Raw genomic sequence first — 18,452 nt, forward strand, 5'->3', positions numbered from 1 at the left:
TAGGTCAGGCAACACAGGTTAGCAGTCAGTATCAGGCGGAAGAAACAGGTATACAGAGGTCAGGCTGGCTCAGATATCCGGAGGCAAATCGGATCGGTATCAACAGGGCAATCAGTTCTGAAGGATGAGGCGGGTTTAAATAAGGAGTACTGGCAGGTGAACTGAGGAAAATAAAGCAAAGTGCAGAACAGAACTAAAAACAAAACCCAAGCTATGACACTGGTGTTGGGGTGGATGGTGCCATCATCTACCTACTACGCCAAGCTCTGGTCTTGCTGTTCATGCAGTTTTTTTGTTCATTTTTGTAAATAATCTGTTGATGTTTTTTATGCATACTGAGTAGCTACTGAGTAGCATTCTAATTTAATAACTGTGGTGTATTATTTTTTTTGCTTATTGTGTAAAAATGCCAGTACTGTACAATCTCTCATTGTTATTCTTATATTTTTTACCCTTGTGTACATGCTTCCATTTGCCTGACACTAGGCTAGCATTTCATCACCAGAGTACAATGCATGTCTTTCCTTCAAGTTGTTGGTTGTCAACAGTTCCTCCTCCATCCTGTGCTGGAACTGTTTCAAGATTTCAGTCTTGATTTTGCAGCATTTTGATATAACGATTTAAATCAGGGGTTCCCAAACTTTTCTTCCTACGATCCCTAGGAAAACAGAGTCAGAGACCCCCTTTTGGCTGGTAGGATTTTTTTTTATTATCAGAATAAAGCCATACAATTACAAGAATAAGAAAAACTCTTACAAACCAGTGCAGCTTTCCTCCTGTTATAATGAGGAATGTTGAGCATCTTGCAGTTTTACTTTGGTATCAGTTTCACAGATAAGGAAATACTAAATCTTTTTAGCACATCAATAACAAATCATCTCACAACCCCCAAGAGGTCTCACATTACTCCCTGGGGGGTCTTAACCTCCACTTTAAGAACCCCTGATTTAAATTATTAAAGATTTTTTATGTTGAAGAATATTTAAGCACGGTGAATTCCAACTCTAACGCCACAAAGGGTTTTGTGTAAAATTTAAATCTATTTTACGAAGAACTCCATGTTACAATCAGTCTTTACCAAAAGCAGTTTTTATCTTTGAAAGCAGCAAGTGCATTGGTCTTAGATAAATACATAAGGACTGCGCTAGCTTCCTAATGATGTTTGAATCTGTGTTTGTATGTTTCAGAACGTGGGAAGGGAAGACAAAAGCAGGCCATTTTAGGAGAACACCCATCAGCCTATGCTGACAACGGCTATGGTAAGATTCCACACCTAATCTAATTATCAACTAAATAACTGCCATATATGTATACATCAGTTTATGGCCAAAAACAGCTTTAGGGAAGACCTTTCATTCAACTGGTTTTAATAAAATTTTGAAGTTTAGCAGAATGGAATAGTCTCTTTCGTTATGGTGCTGTCACTGACCAGAGAGGAAAATTAGTTTTTTCGTCTGGTCAAGTTGATAATTAAAATTTTTATTCCAGTGGTTCACCTCTCCTTGGATGTGTTTGATGGCTAGTAAGTTCAGTTTTTTTTTTTTACATTGGTAAAACAATGCTTGAAGTCAGAAAAGGACTTGTTATAAAAAGCAGTGGAATGGGGGAAACCATGGAAACAATAACCAATTATAAGATAAATACATATATTTACATATATATGTAAATATGTTATATTTAAATTGCAACTACACATGCAGTTGAAAGCAGATATTTCCATACACTGTGTTAAAAATAAAAACACAGCAATTTTCTCAATGTCTAACTTTAAAATCATGGTGGACTTTTCCTATTTTAGGTCAGTTAGGAAAACACAAATTATTTCTACTTGCTGAATTCCTGAATATTACATACTTCAAGATATCCTGCCTTTTAACAATTTGGAGAAGCCATGATGGTGATGGTGATGATGTCATGGCTTTGTAAGCTTCTGACATGTGAGTTAAAATGGAGGCGCATCTGCGGAAGTATTTCGAGGCAACACCTCAAGCACTGCTTTCAACCTGACGCGAGATGAACAGCTGCGTAGCGATCTTCACTGAGACTTGGCTGGACAATAACATCCCAGACACTGTGGTGGAGCTAACAGGCCACTCTCTGGTTCGAGCCAACAGAGTTGAAGCTCCAGAGAAGAGCAAAGGCGGAGATTTGGCATTGTAAATTCATAACTTGTGGTGCACAGCTTCAAAAACAATTGGAAGCTGCTGTTTCCCCTGGAACATCTGGCAGTGAAGTGCAGACCATTTAAACTGGTTAGAGAGCTCAGCTCTGTTATCATGATTGCAGCTTGCATATAACCCAGGGCTAATGAGAAACCAGTTCTGGAGGAGCTGGTTTCTAGAGCAAATGAACACTAATCTGACCAAAGACCACAGTAAATTAGACAAGGTCTACTGCAACACCCAGGAGCATATAAGGCTGCAGCAAGGCTCCCTCCACCATAAGGAAGATCAACATTAACAAGGCTGATGATCCAGACATGGTGTCAGGTTGGATACTAAAACCATGTGCTGACCTACTTACAGGGGTTTTTCATTTTTAACTCCATAGTCTCTGCCTGCCTGTAGTCCTCCATCATTGTCCCCGTTTCCAAAAAAAATTTAAAAATCTCACCCGCTTCAGCGACTATACTCCTGTTGCTCTGACCCCTGTCACCATGAAGTGCTTCAAGAGGATCCTCTTAAAGTACATCAAGGACACCATCCCTGCTGGCCTGGACAGGCAGCAGTTCCCCTACAGGGAGATTCGTTCAACAGAAGATGCTGTCTTGTTGAAACTTCACACAGCTCTGACTCCTCTGCAGCATCCCAACACCTATGTTAAGATGCTGTCCATGGACTTTATCTCAGCCTTTAACAGCTTCCAGATATGCTGGCCTCGATGCGCCACAACCTGGGATTTTCTGCATCGCTCTGCTCCTGGATCAGTGACTTCCTCACCAACAGGCCCCAGGTAGTGAGCATAGGGAAACTCACATCCGCCCCACTGATCTTCAATACTGGAACGCAGCAGGGTTGTGTTCTCAGCTCTGTCTTCTTCACCCTCTTCACTCATGACAGCTCTGCTATCCTCACAACCCTTACAAACATGGCTGTGAAGTTTGGAGATGACACCATTGTGGTGGGTCTCATTTGCAACAGTGATAAGACCCCCTACAGAGAGGAGATCCACAATCTGACACAGTGGGTCTCCAGGAATAAACTGATCCTGAACACCAACCAGACCAAGGAGGTCATAGTGGACTACAGAAAGGCAATGAACATGCTCCTCTTAGCATACATGGGGAGGTGGTGGAGCACTTGGACAGTATAAAGTTTGTGGGCGTTCGTGACTTCCGACTTGTTGAAAAAGGCCTAACATTGGCTCTTCTTTCTCAGGAAACTGAAACGGACTGGGCTATCTACTCAGCTGCTCATAAAGTTTCATAGGGCAACAATTGAAAGCGTCCGGTGTCTTAGTGCGACAGTGTGGTGAAGTCAGCACAGGGAATTGTGGGATGCCGTCGATCTAGGCACAGTTTATGCTGCACAAGTCTGGAAAGGGCCAGACGCCTTGCCACAGGTCCCACCCACCCAGCCAATGCTTCCCTACGACCAAGCCAGACGAGATTGATCTAACCCCTGGTACATTGTCCGGGGTCTCGTCCCTGCCTACAGCTCGAGACAAGACTCAGATTTCAACTTTCAAAAATTTACAACACATCTATATGTAGGTTTGATTCCTGCTAAGTTTCACCTGCAGGTCTATAAAGATGGGTGCTCCACACTACCTCAGACATTTTCAATTAAGAGAGCTTCTGGATGGGAAGCGAAACATCTTCAGTTTTTTTTAACCTTTTTTTGGATTGAGAGTTTCTGTGAACATTAGGTTTCAAGTCTTGTCACAGATTCTCAGTCGGATTTAGGTCTGGACTTTGACTGTGCCTTTTTAACTCATGAATCTGCTTTTTATCTAAATCATCCATTGTATCTCTGGTTCTGCGTTTAGAGTGGTTGTCCTACTGTGGAGGTGAACCTCCACCCCAGTCTCAGGTCTCAGTTTCTACAGCCTCTAACAGGTTTTCATCTAGGAATGTCCTGGATTTAGCTCCATCCATCTTCCCATCAGCGCTGACCATCATCCCTCTCCTTACTGAAGGAAGGCATCCCTCAAAAAGCTTTCTCCCTTAACTGTCTGCTAAGTTCATGATGCTGAATCTTCTTTAACGTTCTCTAACAAAGCTCTGGGGCCAGAAATAGGACAGCTGCAGTTAGACCCTGATTTAGTAACAGCTGGACAACTCTAATTACTATTATGGTATTTCTAAAGTTAATTAGTCGTACAGGATTTATTTAGAGATTTTCTTTAGGCCACTACCTTGTGTTGTTTGTCAAACAAAATCTAAATTGTTATAGATTATAAGATTGCAGAGACTGGACTGCAAAATTGGTCGCCATGGAAATTACAGATAAACGGACTCTGGAGGCACAGAGTCTGACATATTTGGATTGGACAGAATGACAGTTTAAGGAGAAATGTGTCAGCAAGGACATGTCTACATTATAACGTGATCTTCTCCACCAATGTGATGAACAGAACTCCTATTTACAGAAGGTCCTATTTAATGTCTGTGTGAGAGAATGAACAGGGCACTCTGGCATCTGCTGCGTTGGGTTGTTGTGAGGGCCCAGTACTGAAGCTGTAAACATCCCTCTGCCTTTTAGAATAAATATGGTAAAATATAGTTACGGTTTAAAGAGTCTTTTTATTACTACAGAAGTCTACAATAGAAACACCACATTATCACGTAAAAGAACCTGGGGTGACCCCAAACAGGTTGATTATTTGACAAACGGAAGTTTCGAGTTAAATTGACTTCATATGAAAACATTCAACGGTATTTGTAAGGCACTGTATGTAATGAGAGATTTTAGGGGAAAAGGTGAGTGATTTTATCACAGGGTGATGTATTATTAGATGTTCTAACAGTACTAAGACAGTGCAACTCTTTTAAACAGCAGAATATGTAGTCATGTTTTAGCAAAACACTGAATCCAGTTATCTTGTGTAACCTGTGGCTCCCTTTGTATGTTGCCTTAGGTCTAGCCTGCCCCCTGCTGCCGCTGACCAGCAATAGCAGGTACAAGCTCACCTCAGTGGACGTCCCAGACATGGTGTCCTACCCTCTGCCCCAGTCTTCCCCCTCATACTCTGGCCACGCCCCCAGCTCTGTAGCCATGGTGAGCGGCCTCCATCCGTCCAAGATGAACTGTACCCGCATCTTCAACCTCTTCTGTCTCTATGGTAACATAGAGAAGGTAGGTTTACATGTGTTCTTCTTACAATGTTTTTTTGGAAGAATTGTATCGCTTCATGCACGCAGCGAAATCAAAGGGAAACAGTTTTACTCTTGATTACTGCTTTGGGATAAACTTTGGAATAAGTTTTCCAAACTGTCAAATTTATGGCAGCCATTTCATAAAATCAGTGTATAATATTTTGTGTTCAAAGATGGTGTCTCAGTAAAATTGCCTTTTTATAACTAGATAAAATATGAAAACATATATTGAAGTTTTTAAAGTTGCTAGAAATCACAAAACTAAGAAATAAGACCAGCAGTGACCCCTTTTTATGTGTAGACCTTTTTTGTTTGGTTTGGTTCTTTCTGTATTGATTAGCCTCCTTCCTGCAGTCTCCCTGCTCAGCACTTTCCCCCAGGTCTTTGGCGTACCTCTGATTGGACCTACCTGGTTTCCATGTTACTTTTCACTGCTCCCCAGTATTGAATCTCCATGTTTCCTTTGTTCTCTGCCAGTTTAGTCTGTTGCCATTGTCTTCTACTTATGGAAGACTAAGTCACTGGTGTAACAGGCTCATTAGGAAAACCCAGATGGCTCCAGAAGTGCTGTATAATCTCTCTCTCAAGTGTATCCTGGGGTTTCCTTCTAGTGTGGCATACACGGAAACCTCTAAAGGCAGTCACTCAGGAAGCAGCCAGACTCCTTGGCATGTGGGGGACCATCCGTTCTCCAGTTTTCACCCTAACTTTTCTCTTTTGATCTGCTTATTTTCTGGTAGAAATTTCCTTTCTTGTTCAGACATTATTTTTCTTTTCCTGTGTCTGTCTGTGTCGCCATCTAACTCTAACAACATCATTGTGTTTGATTCAAAATGGAGACAGCTGCTGTCAGCCCAATTATTCAAAGTATATCAACTAATGTTTCAGTTATTAGCTGTTTAACATGTTCTCAAGCTGATTTAATTTCAGAAGTAGATTGTTTATGTTGTATTTAAGGTTTGGAATAATGGATTTTCTATTTCAATGTGTCTAGAAATGTTTGTAAATAGGTGAAAATTGCCATTGCTGTGACATTAGAATATTGCTTGCTTGTGTTTCCTGCACTGTTGCATATGTATGGCATATATGATATTACAGAGTTGAGATGCTCTGCTGCTAACTTTTTATGTCCAAAAACTGTCTTGCAGCTCTGTGACTTCACTTGTGACTTTGATAGAACAGGGGATTTGTCTGTGTGTTGTTCTAGGTAAAGTTTATGAAAAGTGTTCCTGGTACAGCACTGGTTGAGATGGGAGACGAGTATGCAGTGGATAGAGCCATCACACACCTCAACAGCATCAAGTTGTTTGGAAAACGGCTCAATGTCTGGTGAGAGGAAGACATATCTGTACACATTCTTTAGAATGGTTACCAATCTGCTAAACTTTCTGTTTTTTCTAAGATTGGGTATGCATTAGATTAGGCCAATAACACTGCTGTTGTGTTGTTGTGTGCAGTGTCTCCAAGCAGCATGCGGTGATACCCAGTCAGGTGTTTGAGTTAGAGGATGGCAGCAGCAGCTATAAGGACTTCGCCATGACCAGAAATAACCGTTTTAGCAGTGCTGGACAAGCCTCCAAAAACATCATCCAGCCTCCGTCTGCTGTGCTACACTACTACAACGTTCCTCCGTGCATATCACAGGATCAACTGCTCAAGGTCAGCTGATTTCAAACTGTTGACATTTTGATAGGAGGCTTATTTTAAAAATAGCTGCTTTTCCATCAGCTTAGACCAGTTATTTTCTGTCATGCTCCCTCAAAAGGGACAGGAATCCAATCTTCAATCAGAAACATCTCCCTCTCTTTTCCTACATCAGCTCTAGAAACAGTGGGTCTGTTCACTTCTTCTATTGGTACAGGCAGCCTGTTGATTAGTTTGAGCACTGCTGCCATCTAGTGATGGAGTCTTGTTTATCACTCAAGAATAAATTACATCCACCGTGCCTCTCACGCTCACCCTGGCATCTTACCCCACTTGCCCCACTAACTGAGATTGGACAATCTCAATACTGTCTTAGACTGAATATTACTCTTTACTGCCAGTCCAGACATTAAATGTTTACTAATGAAGACCGACATCAGTCAATCTTCTTTTCAGATTAATTGTGGATTGTTAGGAATGTGTTAAATTCTTAAAACTGTGGCAAAAACCTACCTACATGCTCAACCATTTGTTAAATACACTGGGCGATATGGGGATAAGATGTGCAACACTGGGTTATGGTAATGTCTCCAGCTTCCTTTTTGTCTGCTGGCCCTTTCTAACCAAAAGGCTCATGTGTTATTTAGATCTTCTGGGAAAGGTTTTCTGAACTGCATTTCAGAGAGCAGAGCAGTGAGGGTGTATCAGGCCTCAGAAAACATTGATGAACAGGTTTATAGAGATGGTGTTTTTTTTTTTTGGTGTACAGAGAAGTTACAGATTGACTCGGGATCTGCAAGGTGCCCAGGTCCTTTGACCCATCCGCCCTCCACCACTGGGTTTGGCAGAAGCTCAACGCCTATAGGTGCTGCTTTGCTGAGCTAATCTATGCTCCCATGTTCCTTTGATAAGGAACAACTTCCCGTTGTAAGCCTTTGAATACAAGCCTCATGTATTCAGTCTTTATCTAATGATCTTTTTGCTGCATTCCACTTACCTCAGAACTTGGGAAGATTAAGATTACAGTCGTGACCAGATTTCTAGGCCAGCGATGCAACGAAAGCTGTCCAGATTCAAAGGCTCCTTCATACGTGTCTTCCTTTTCCTCAGATTGCATAGCCTACCCTATCCCATGATTCATTGGAGGTGGAAGAAAATTGTTCTAATGGAATCAGCAGTGCTGGAGGGGAGAGAAAAGCTGTGAATAAAGTTGGAAATATTACTCTTTCTCTGAAATAAAAGTAACTTTTAAAAGGTTTTATGTGAGAATTTAGCTGTGTAAACCTGTAATATCTTGGTATGTTGACATATTGCTTAATTGCAAAAGTGCTCGGACATGTTTGGACACGTCCCCTCCGTCTTATCGGCTTTCAGCTGACCGGACAGTCAAGGCTCGCTATTCTGAGAGAGAACGCCTGTCTTCCTGCTCATTGCTCTCAAATCCACAATGGCTTTCTGCAACCAGTTAAAAGCAGAAATTATTCAGTCAAATAATTACTAATGTCAGTGTTTTGTTAATTTATTATTATTCTCTACAAATAATTTTATTCAAATATTGTTCCAAAACTTTAAGTTGTCAGATGTTTTGCTGATAAGTTAAACAAATGGGATTTTTCATCAATTACTTTTATTTGGTGGTATATTTCTATATCTGAACATAAAACTTACTTTAAACATTTCAATTTGACTAATTAATGAATGGAAATGAAATAATAAAAAGAGAACAATTTAAACAAAACAAGATTATAAACTATCAGGAATATGTAAAGGGAAAATAAAACCATGTACCGTATTTTTCGGACCATAATGCGCACTGTGAATTAACGTGTCTATGTGTGTCTTTGTCCACACATAAACCGCACCGGATTGTAAGGCGCATTAAATATTCTTCCCAAGTGTATAATGTCACTCCGCCCTTCCCCTTACACAGCTCTCTCCTGAAAAGGATAGCTATCCTACTCAGGGCAGAGTAGTTGGACTACACTGCCCTGTTTCTATCATAAGCCCAAAATAAACTGAAATTTTATATTGAATAAACTTACTAGGTTTATTGTTGCTGGCTCATACTCCAGGACGTAGGCTGCCTTACATGAATGCACTTCTAGTTTAGACATTACAGTCAGGCAGTCTTGTAAACAGCTCAGGGGTCAAATCAGGTAGTGACACAGTGTACCGTAATGCTCCGAATATCCATTGAGCGGAGCAGCTTCATTGCTAACCAAAGTCGTACTTACACATTTTAGCATATTTTTGAGTGCAGTTTACCACATAAAATCAGTCAGTAAGCACAACGGTAATCAAATGTAAGCCGCACTGGATTATAAGGCACACCATCAATTTTTGAGAAGATTTAAGGATTTTAAGTACACCTTATAGTCTGAAAAATACGGTACAGTTATTTACTATGCCAACAGCAGGATTAATCTTCGGGCTCCATTTGTTCGGCTTCACCGCTGTGCTTCATGCTGTCATGGTTGGTAGGCAACAGAAGTTACACTGAGGTAAGGGCCGGACAGTCGGTGAAGGCAAAACTGTCTAAATTCACAGCCGATCTCTTCCTGCCTTCTCATTTTCACATCCTTCAAAGCACCCATAGAGCGGGTCCTTTGAAGGATGTATTCACCGAATTTGGACACAGCCTATGTCATCTCCGACTTTTGTGTTCCAGTTTCCAACTTCTCTGACAGTAGGAAAAAACATGGACGCTCACACTAAAGCCATTAATGAATATATAAATTCAGCCAATCTGAGTCTCAGATTGAATTTGAAAGTCACATTTTATTGCAAAATCTTCGTTTTTGTTTTCAAGCCATGCTGAACTGTTAAACTGGACATTAAACTTTAAACAATAGTTGGTAATTCTTCATAGCTTGTTTAGCCACTACTGTTGAAACAATAACAATGACAATAACATTTTTTTACACTGTATTTTGTGCATATAAACAGGGTACGCACCATGCAACCCCAACTTTTCCTCTGGATTGTCATTGTTTTACAGCAGTGTCAAATTTAGCAGGAGGGCCAGGGTGGGAACAGTGTTTTTTCATGGGGGCACAGAACAAAAGATTGGGGAAAAAAACTAAACAGGTTACTATTTCATCATTTAATATATTAAGGGAGCCAAAGAGCCAACTATGGCTCTGGAACTGCAGGTTGCAGACACCTGATCCTATCTCAATACGGCTGTAGCTAAACGTGAAGCAGCTTAGTTTTAAAATCATTGTTAGAGTAAAACCGTAAATGTAAAAAATACAATTGTATTTAAAATCATGTCTTTAGTACTGGTGCCATAACAGGCACTGGCCCCTGCTGGCCCCTGTCTAGAACCGCCCCCATTTCAGAGCAATGATGAGCCTGGTCTTAACTCTAAGTATGACAGCTGCCTCAGCCAATCAGGATGGAGTCCCTGTCCCTGGGTCTGATCAGGTCTGGTCTGTAGACCGTGTCCTCAATCTGTTAGCTGCTTGCTAAGAACAGGTGGAAACGTGCTAATGTTGAAACCATCACGCAGAAGGGTTTATGACTGGATGTTTGTATTTATTTGCAACAATGTGTGTTTTGGCAGCTGTGTAGGGAGCATGATGTTCCTGGCTTCATCAAATTCAAGATGTTTGACGCCAAGCGTAAGTAGATCATAATATTGGGTTCTTGCTACTTTGCTCTATTTTTTTTTTACTTGTGCTCTTTTTGAGTTTTACGAGAAATGTTTGAACTTTCCTGTGTGGAGTGATGTATTTGATAATCTCCTGTCTTCGAATTTAATCTCTTCTCTCAGCCTCCTCTAAGACCATCTCTGGGTTGTTGGAGTTTGACAGTAAGACGGAGGCTGTGGAGGCTCTTACCGTTCTCAATCACTACCAGATTAGGATACCAAGTAAGTTTTCCATTGGTTCTTCAGGATCTTAAAGGTATAGTGGACGATTTGTTCGGAAATGCAAGTAGGAAATGCCCGTCTTACCTGGTCTTCCACTTTGGGGGATCACATGAAAAAATCTCCCAAATCCTCTCTGGTCTTATTTCGTTCTTCTGAGGCCGTCCTCTTTTTTTCATAAAAACTTTCACATGGTTCGCTTCTTGTGACTCTCAGCCATGTTCAAAGTATACGGTGAGAGCAGCGGAACTACAATGAACGGCTAATACCGACGCTAACTGGAAGAGGAAACTAGCTAGCAGCACACACACACATTGAAGTTAGGTGAGTACTCCAAGCTGATTAGCATGTGGGACAACCAATAGAAATGAGGATCCCCCTGGAACCCAAAGCCGAAAGATCGTCCACTATACCTTAAAAAGTCCAGTCTTCAATGAGCATGTGTTAACGTGTAAGTTAAAGTCTTAGTCCGAATAGCAGACTTAAAAACTGAAAATGGGACGTATGTAAAATCATAGACATTTTTTTTTAAAACAATGGTACAAAATAACAGGTGTGCAACAATCGGTGAGATCAAAACTTGTTCTCATGGTTCTGATTGGAAAACATTCACACATATTCTTGGATGTTCGTTTTGTTTTTTAGATTTTGACAATAATAAGCAATTATGATGGTCCAGAACTTTGTGAAAGTTTGCCTTTGTACACATGCATGTTGTAGGTATTGATGCACTTATGTCATCAACAACATGTCCTGTTCTATAAAGCGACCTTCAGACTAGTAACAGAGTCAAGATTCAAGGGTTGGTGTGAGAAAAATCTGGAGCTGTGTGGATAATAAAGATAATCTTATCAACATATTATTAATTGTATGATTGTTCAAAAGGTTTGTGCTCGTTTCCTCCGCTGTTTAGGTGGTGGATCAACCAATCAGCTCTCTCTGTTTCCATCATCTTCCCTGCTTTCTTAGGCTCGTTAAAAGTCCTCCTCACTACTCCTGACATTTGGCCACTTTAGCAGCTCTCTTAAGGCCTAAGATGCTTTGTGAATAACTTTTATCTGACCAAGGTACAATTCTTAGAAAAATCATGTCACTAAGAGCTGCTTTTAGTCTTAGCATTCTTTGTGATTACAGGCCCTGTGTTTTTATAGCTTGCAGTGGGAAAATATACTCAGAATGATGATTTGGTCAAAATGCACACTGTATAGAAACATTTATGACCTTAGTTACGGAAGCAATGTAGAAGAGCTTATACTTCAGTCTGCAACTCAGCGCCTGTGTTTGTTTGACTTACAGATGGATCCAACCCATACACTCTGAAACTGTGTTTTTCCACCTCATCTCACTTATAAAAGCTGCTGAGAACAAATGGAGGCCGCTAATGACTGCTGATGTGTGGCCTCGGATTGAAACAAGACCCACGAGGACCACGGAGAGCCACACTGCAGATAAGCAAAGAGGGTGGTGGTGAGATGGTCGTTTAAGGAGATGTAGAAGATGGAAAGTGTGAAGAAGGAAACTGACCATAAAATGCACACCCACCTTCTGACCACCCAGGCACAAATGAAAATAGTGAGTGTCTGTAACACCTCTGGGCGTCTGCAGGATGTGTTAATCACACCATCTGTAAAATGAGGGGAGACTGACTTGCAAATAGATAGAGACCTATCGTTGGTCATCTATCCTGGAGACTGGGTCAGACATCTCTCGTGGTTATTCATGCACATGCTTAAAGAATATTTATTGTTAAGACAGCTGATAAATACATTGTACTTTTTGAATATAACTGTAAGAGTTTAAGTAAAATGAACAAAATTTTAAGTTCTCATTGAGTGTTCACCAGTGCATGTATTGTATTCTTTTAATCTTGGTGGCAGCTACATCTGGGAACAAATATGTTTCTCAGCTGTTGGTTCAGCATGAGATGCCTCCACTTCTGATCTGTTGGTAAATTTAGGACATTCTTGGGACTTAGGGGCAAATGTTTAAATGTTTTAAACCACCTTCTAACACAATCTGTTGCCTTTTCCAGAATCATATGAGAATTCTAGCCATATTTCATGAGTCCTCAGGTATTCATGAGCAGGACTTCTAATTTATACGATCACTCCTTTAAGCTCCATCGCCAGGTGTGAGCTGTACACTGAAACAGACCGGCTGCAGTCAGCCACATTATAAAGTCCAACAAATAAATGCTATTTAATTTACATAATGTTTCATAATGGTAATTTCTGAGGCACGTCTGAACACACCACTGCACACATCTGTACAGTCCACTGGGAAGGCACTGCAGGGCAGTATCTGGGCCTGCATCTGTTAGTCATAGAAAGATATTCATTTGAGCTGTGAACCATCACAGGGTACTGGCTCATTAACAGTTATCGAGTTTCAAGGTTTGATGTTTTGTTTTTTGTTTTTTACATTTTATAAAGTCTCCCTTTAATATTTGAAATATACACTGAGTGGAAAAAGAGTACTGCACCCAGAGAGAGTGTTAAAAGTGAAATAAAACGGCGTGTGTTGAAAAACCCTGTGACTGATGTATCGCAGTATTTCCAATATCAGATCAAATGGAAGACACAGTTGGCAGTATCGGTCCACCTATGGTCTGGCCTCGACAAAGTAGCGTTTGCTGAGCAAAGACATACATCCATTGCATCCACCTCTTGTGAAAGTTGGCCCACAGCTGTTGTTTTTGGGGGCTTTTTGCTGTTAAGATCCAACCGCTTGGTCCTGAGTGAGACGTGGCGCTTAAGCAGCCGGGTAGGGAAGCAAAGAGGGAGGGAAAAAACACACCATCTTACTGGCTTCATGATGCTCAGCCCCAGTCATCTGTACTAATCCACAACACAGAGTCATTGCTAGTTTTCCTGGTCTCACAGTTGTGGCAGCGCTCTGAATGCAGCTGTCTCTAGTTGAAGGTTTGAAACTCTGAGCATGGGATGCCAACCAGTCAATGGCAGTTATTGAAACATACTGCAGGATTTGAATGGGTCCAGTACTGGATATGATGAGTTTCCAAAATGCTTTGTGCGTACACACTGGTTCCAACAGTGGGCTCCTGTGGCAACTATTTGTCTCCCACGCAGACCCACATTATCAGTGCCTGATCAAAGGCTGCTAATGCAGTCTAAGGCATCACCTCTGTGTTTGGTGACCTTAACTGACTAACATTATCGTTCTATTTGTGATGCAACCTGGTGCCAATTCTAAAGGGTGTCGTGAAAAGTGCCCTCCCCCACCCCAGCACAGTTTTCTTCTTGTTTTTGTCTCACTTAAATATTTCAGATCATCAAACCAAAGTTTAATACCAGACAATGCTAATCTCAGAAGATAAATGGAAATCATGGTTTAATTTATTAAAGGTTAAAAATCAAACCAAACCCTCCTGGTCCATTGTGAAAAGGTAATAACCCTTTAAACCTAATAACTGGGTGTTTGCCCCTTGACAGCAAAAACGTTTCATTTCAGGCGTGGACTTGCTGCTGTGCTTTGGATCATTGATCTGCTGTATAACCCAAGTGAGGCTGGAACTTAAGGTCACAATCTGATGACATTGTCCTTCAGGATTTTCTGCAGATATCAGGCTCCCGTCGATTACAGCAAGTTGTCCTGGTCCTGAAGCAGCAAGGCAGACCCAGACCATCATTTCCCAATGTTTTGTTCTGTGCCCCCATGAAAAAACACTGGTCCCACCCTGGCCCTCCTGCTAAATTTGACACTGCTGTACTACCATTTCATGTCCTTGTTCTGAAATGCTGTTCATTTTCCTCCAGATGAAACATGACCCACACCTTCTAAAATGCTCCACATTTGTCTCATGAGTCCACAGAATATTTCCTCAAAGACTTGGGGAATCATCAAAATGGGTTTATTTTGGTAAATGTTAGACAGGTCTTTGTGTTCTTTTGGGTCAGTGAAGGTTCTGGTATTGGAACTCTCCCATGGAGGCAATATACAGGCAGTCTATCTTCTAATTGCTGAATCACAGGTACTTTGTACCCTACAGGTCTAGCAGTAATCAGACTTGGATGTGGCTAAGATTAACATAAAAATATGGTTAACTACAGATGGCTTTTGTTCTAAATGAAATTACTTCAATTCAGTTTACATATAAAGTGTCAATTCACAACAGATATCATTTCAAGGCAAGGCAAATTTATTTGTATAGCACAATTTAGTACAGAGACAATGCAAAGTGCTTTACATTATTAAAATATAGGGAAATAAAACAGAAAAAAAGCAAGTAGGAATATAATGTGGAAACAAAATACAACATTAAAAACAGTTGGACTAAAAAAACTAGTGATGTTTCAGTAGAACGGTTTAACTAGAGCAGTAGAAGGCAGTCCTAAAGAAATGTGTTTTTAATCTTGATTTAAAGGAACTCAGGCTTTCGACACTTTTACAATTTTCTGGAAGTTTGTTCCAGATCAGTGAAGCATAGGAACTAAATGCTGCTTCTCCTTGTTTGGTTCTGGTTCTAGGTATGCAGAGTAGGCTGGAGCCAGAAGACCTTAGTGGTCTGGAGGGTTTATACGCTGATAACAAGTCTGTGATGTATTTAGGTGCTAAGCCATTCTGGGATTTATAGACTAACAGAAGTATTTTAAAGTCTATTCTCTGAGATACAGGGAGCCAGTGTAAGGACTTTAGAACTGGGGTGATGTGCTCTACTTTCTTAGTCTTAGTGATGACGCGGGCAGCAGCGTTCTGGATCAGCTGCAGCTGTCTGATCCACTTTTTAGGCAGGCCTGTGAAAACACCGTTGCAGTAATCAATTCTACTAAAGATAAAGCCATGGATTAGTTTTTCCAGATCCTTCTGAGTCATCAGTCCTTTAATCCTGGAAATGTTCCTCAGGTGATAGAAAGCCGACCTTGTAACTGTCTTTAGATGCTTTTGGAGGTTCAGGTCTGAGTCCATCACTACACCCAGATTTCAGGCCTGATCAGTGGTTTCTAGCTGAAGCAGCTGAAGCTGTGTGCTAACTTTTGATCTCTCCTCTATTGGTCCAAAAATTATTACTTCAGTTTTGTTTTTATTCAATTGGAGAAAATCTTGGCACATCCATGCATTAATTTCTTCTAGGCATTTACTCAGTGCTTGAACTGGTTCATAGTCACCTGGTGACATGGTGATCTAGAGCTGTGTGTCGTCTGCATAGTTATGGTAGCTGATGTTGTTGTTTTTTATTATCTGAGCAAGAGGGAGCATGTAGATATTGAAGAGGAGGGGACCCAGAATGGACCTCCAGCAGAACCAGAACCAGGCTTGGTGTGAATGGCCATCTGCCACGACCAGCTGGGAACATCGGATGTGTCGAAAGAGATAAAATCTCGTCAGAAAACAGCAAAGTGACGAAACCATTAGTTTGATGATCTGGAACGTCTCAGTGAGACAAAAAAGCTAAGTCAGCCAAAAACCTATAAGGGAGCAAATCTTTTTTTGACATCACTCTAAATGTAACCACCTCAATGCCAGTTGAATCTTTTTTAGTCATCGTTAGTCTTCATGTGTATCAAATGACATCTGAGTTGGACATTGCTGTTGGGTGCTTACCTGTTCTGATCAGTTCTAACAGTCAGGTGTTCACTTCCTTAGAATTAAATGTGTGGCAATAGATGTGGCCACCAGGCATGGCCAAGCAATTAGTATTGTACATATATCTACATGTGTTTATAAGCTTAAATAAACTATTTAAGGATATTTCTGAGCCAATCCCTATTTTATAGTTATTGCATAGTTATACATATTTATGTTTTTTTTCTAATGGCTATAACTATAATATCCACAAATGTGCTTTAAAGATTGTTTCAAATGTTATATATTTAAAAATAATAATAAAAGAGGCATTCCCAAATTAGAATGGCCACTCCAAACACTCTGGTCCCACACTGTCTGGCATAGTATTTAAACAAATAACATTAACATTTTGTTAAGACAAACTGGAATGGGGGAGGGGGGGGTGTTATCAAACAAAGCGGTTGTGGTGATAGATCTGTTTGGTAGGAGCTCAGTCAGTGATTTTATCTGTTGGTGCGCTGTCTTAGTGCTTTGCTTTATGAAGTGTGTTCTTCTTCTGGTACATCCCACATCCTTCTGGTGTTGGATGTTCTCCACGAGTCCCTCGTCTTCTCAGTGATCAGCGCTGCTAGGATTCTGCTGGTGGGCTGGTTCCAACCGTAAACTGGAATGAGAGCCGGCAGTCAGTATCTGGACAGGGCATTAGATTGTTTTGGTGTCGCAGAGTGAGCTGCTTAATGTGAGCAAGGAAACAACTCTCCAGTTCAGCTTCCCAGTCAGCCCACTATCTATCAGTTCCATCTGCATCAGTTCTCCAGAGAAGAAACTGGTTATGCCGCCGGTGAGGACAAACACCTGTTTGCATGAAATGCAGATGTGGAAAAAGTTGGGAATACACGATGTCAGATCATTTTGCCTTGTCATATTGAGCAACATATTTCCTTTTCATGATTCGTCAGTTAAAAAAATCCCCAAAATCAATGAGATATGTTGTAAAAACCAAGAGTACATTCCTGGACATATTTACTGTCCAAGCATTTGCCAAGGATGGAATAGGATTGAACATGATCTGAGGAAGCAGTCTGATGAATGACTTCCAGCCTCTCTGCTGCTTCAGGAATGAGAAGGATGATGAGGAGCTGGTGGCTGCCAATCAGGTGCATCGATGGACTGATCACAGCAGTAGCTCTGTTTAAGGTCAAGCTTTACACTGAAACTTCTCTTGACGTTGTGAAGAAGAGCAGGTCAAAATTCCTCCACAGCCATGTTAGAGATGATTTCTGAGGTCTGTTAGTGCTTAGGATGCTGTTTAACGTTTCCTTTCTGTATTGTGTCGTGGGATGACTTCTACTGTGAAATGGCAATAAAGACGTTTTAAACAGAAGATGAAATCAAAGGATGTTTCTTTGTTTTTTTTATTTTTTACACATTCATGGGTTTTGGTTCAGTTTTTGGTAACTGAATAAGAGAGTTATGTCCTGATGTGTAAAATCTCTGAATAGTAAGAGGGCGTACATTCTTTTTCGCAACACTTTTTTTTTTTTACTTATTTAAGATTGGCTAAAAATTAAACAGACTGGTGTCTCTTAGATGTTGGACATGCCCCTGTTCAGACCTGTTTGGCCCACTCCTCATGAGCAACTGGCTCCATTTGTCTCAGGTTGAAGGGTGCATTCTCAGCTCCTTCTAGAGACGTCAACAGGATTTAGATCAGGGTTCAATGAATCAGTCATTTCATTCTTTAGGGGTCTTTTTTGGGTCTTATGCTGTTGGGAGACCCATGACTACAACTGAGGCCAAGCGTTCTGACGCTAGGCAGCACATTTCTCTCCAGCAAATTCTTTAACAGTCGTTGTGATTTCATTAAAACCTGCACAGATCTGAGACCCCCAGTGCAAGGTGACGTAAAGCAACCCCAGACCTTCTTCTCTAGGTATGCTCATGGAGCTGATGTGTCTTGCCAAAAAGCTCCAGCAGTGCTCTAACAATGATAGACGGTGCGAATCTGACACTGATGTACCTTGACCTTGGAAGTCACCTTCAAGTTATCTGGAGTTTGTTCTGTCCTCTGTGTCGCCATTCATATGATTTTTC

At 40.9% G+C, this 18,452-nt stretch overlaps 1 protein-coding gene across 1 annotated transcript in view; it reads left to right on the forward strand.

Moving 5' to 3' along the window:
• LOC105921798 (heterogeneous nuclear ribonucleoprotein L-like) overlaps positions 1 to 14,561 on the forward strand; it is a gene marked incomplete at its 5' end in the record, with an annotated part of 36,207 nt that extends 21,646 nt beyond the window's left edge. Inside the window, 7 exon segments of the mRNA XM_012857652.3 lie at positions 1,188 to 1,259; positions 5,080 to 5,297; positions 6,525 to 6,646; positions 6,775 to 6,976; positions 10,527 to 10,584; positions 10,737 to 10,835; positions 12,129 to 14,561. Coding sequence (XP_012713106.1) covers positions 1,188 to 1,259; positions 5,080 to 5,297; positions 6,525 to 6,646; positions 6,775 to 6,976; positions 10,527 to 10,584; positions 10,737 to 10,835; positions 12,129 to 12,184 — 827 coding nt within the window.
• Positions 14,562 to 18,452: the final 3,891 nt, after the last annotated feature.

Source organism: Fundulus heteroclitus, unplaced genomic scaffold (assembly GCF_011125445.2).
Source record: "Fundulus heteroclitus isolate FHET01 unplaced genomic scaffold, MU-UCD_Fhet_4.1 scaffold_37, whole genome shotgun sequence".
NCBI classification, from domain to species: domain Eukaryota; kingdom Metazoa; phylum Chordata; class Actinopteri; order Cyprinodontiformes; family Fundulidae; genus Fundulus; species Fundulus heteroclitus.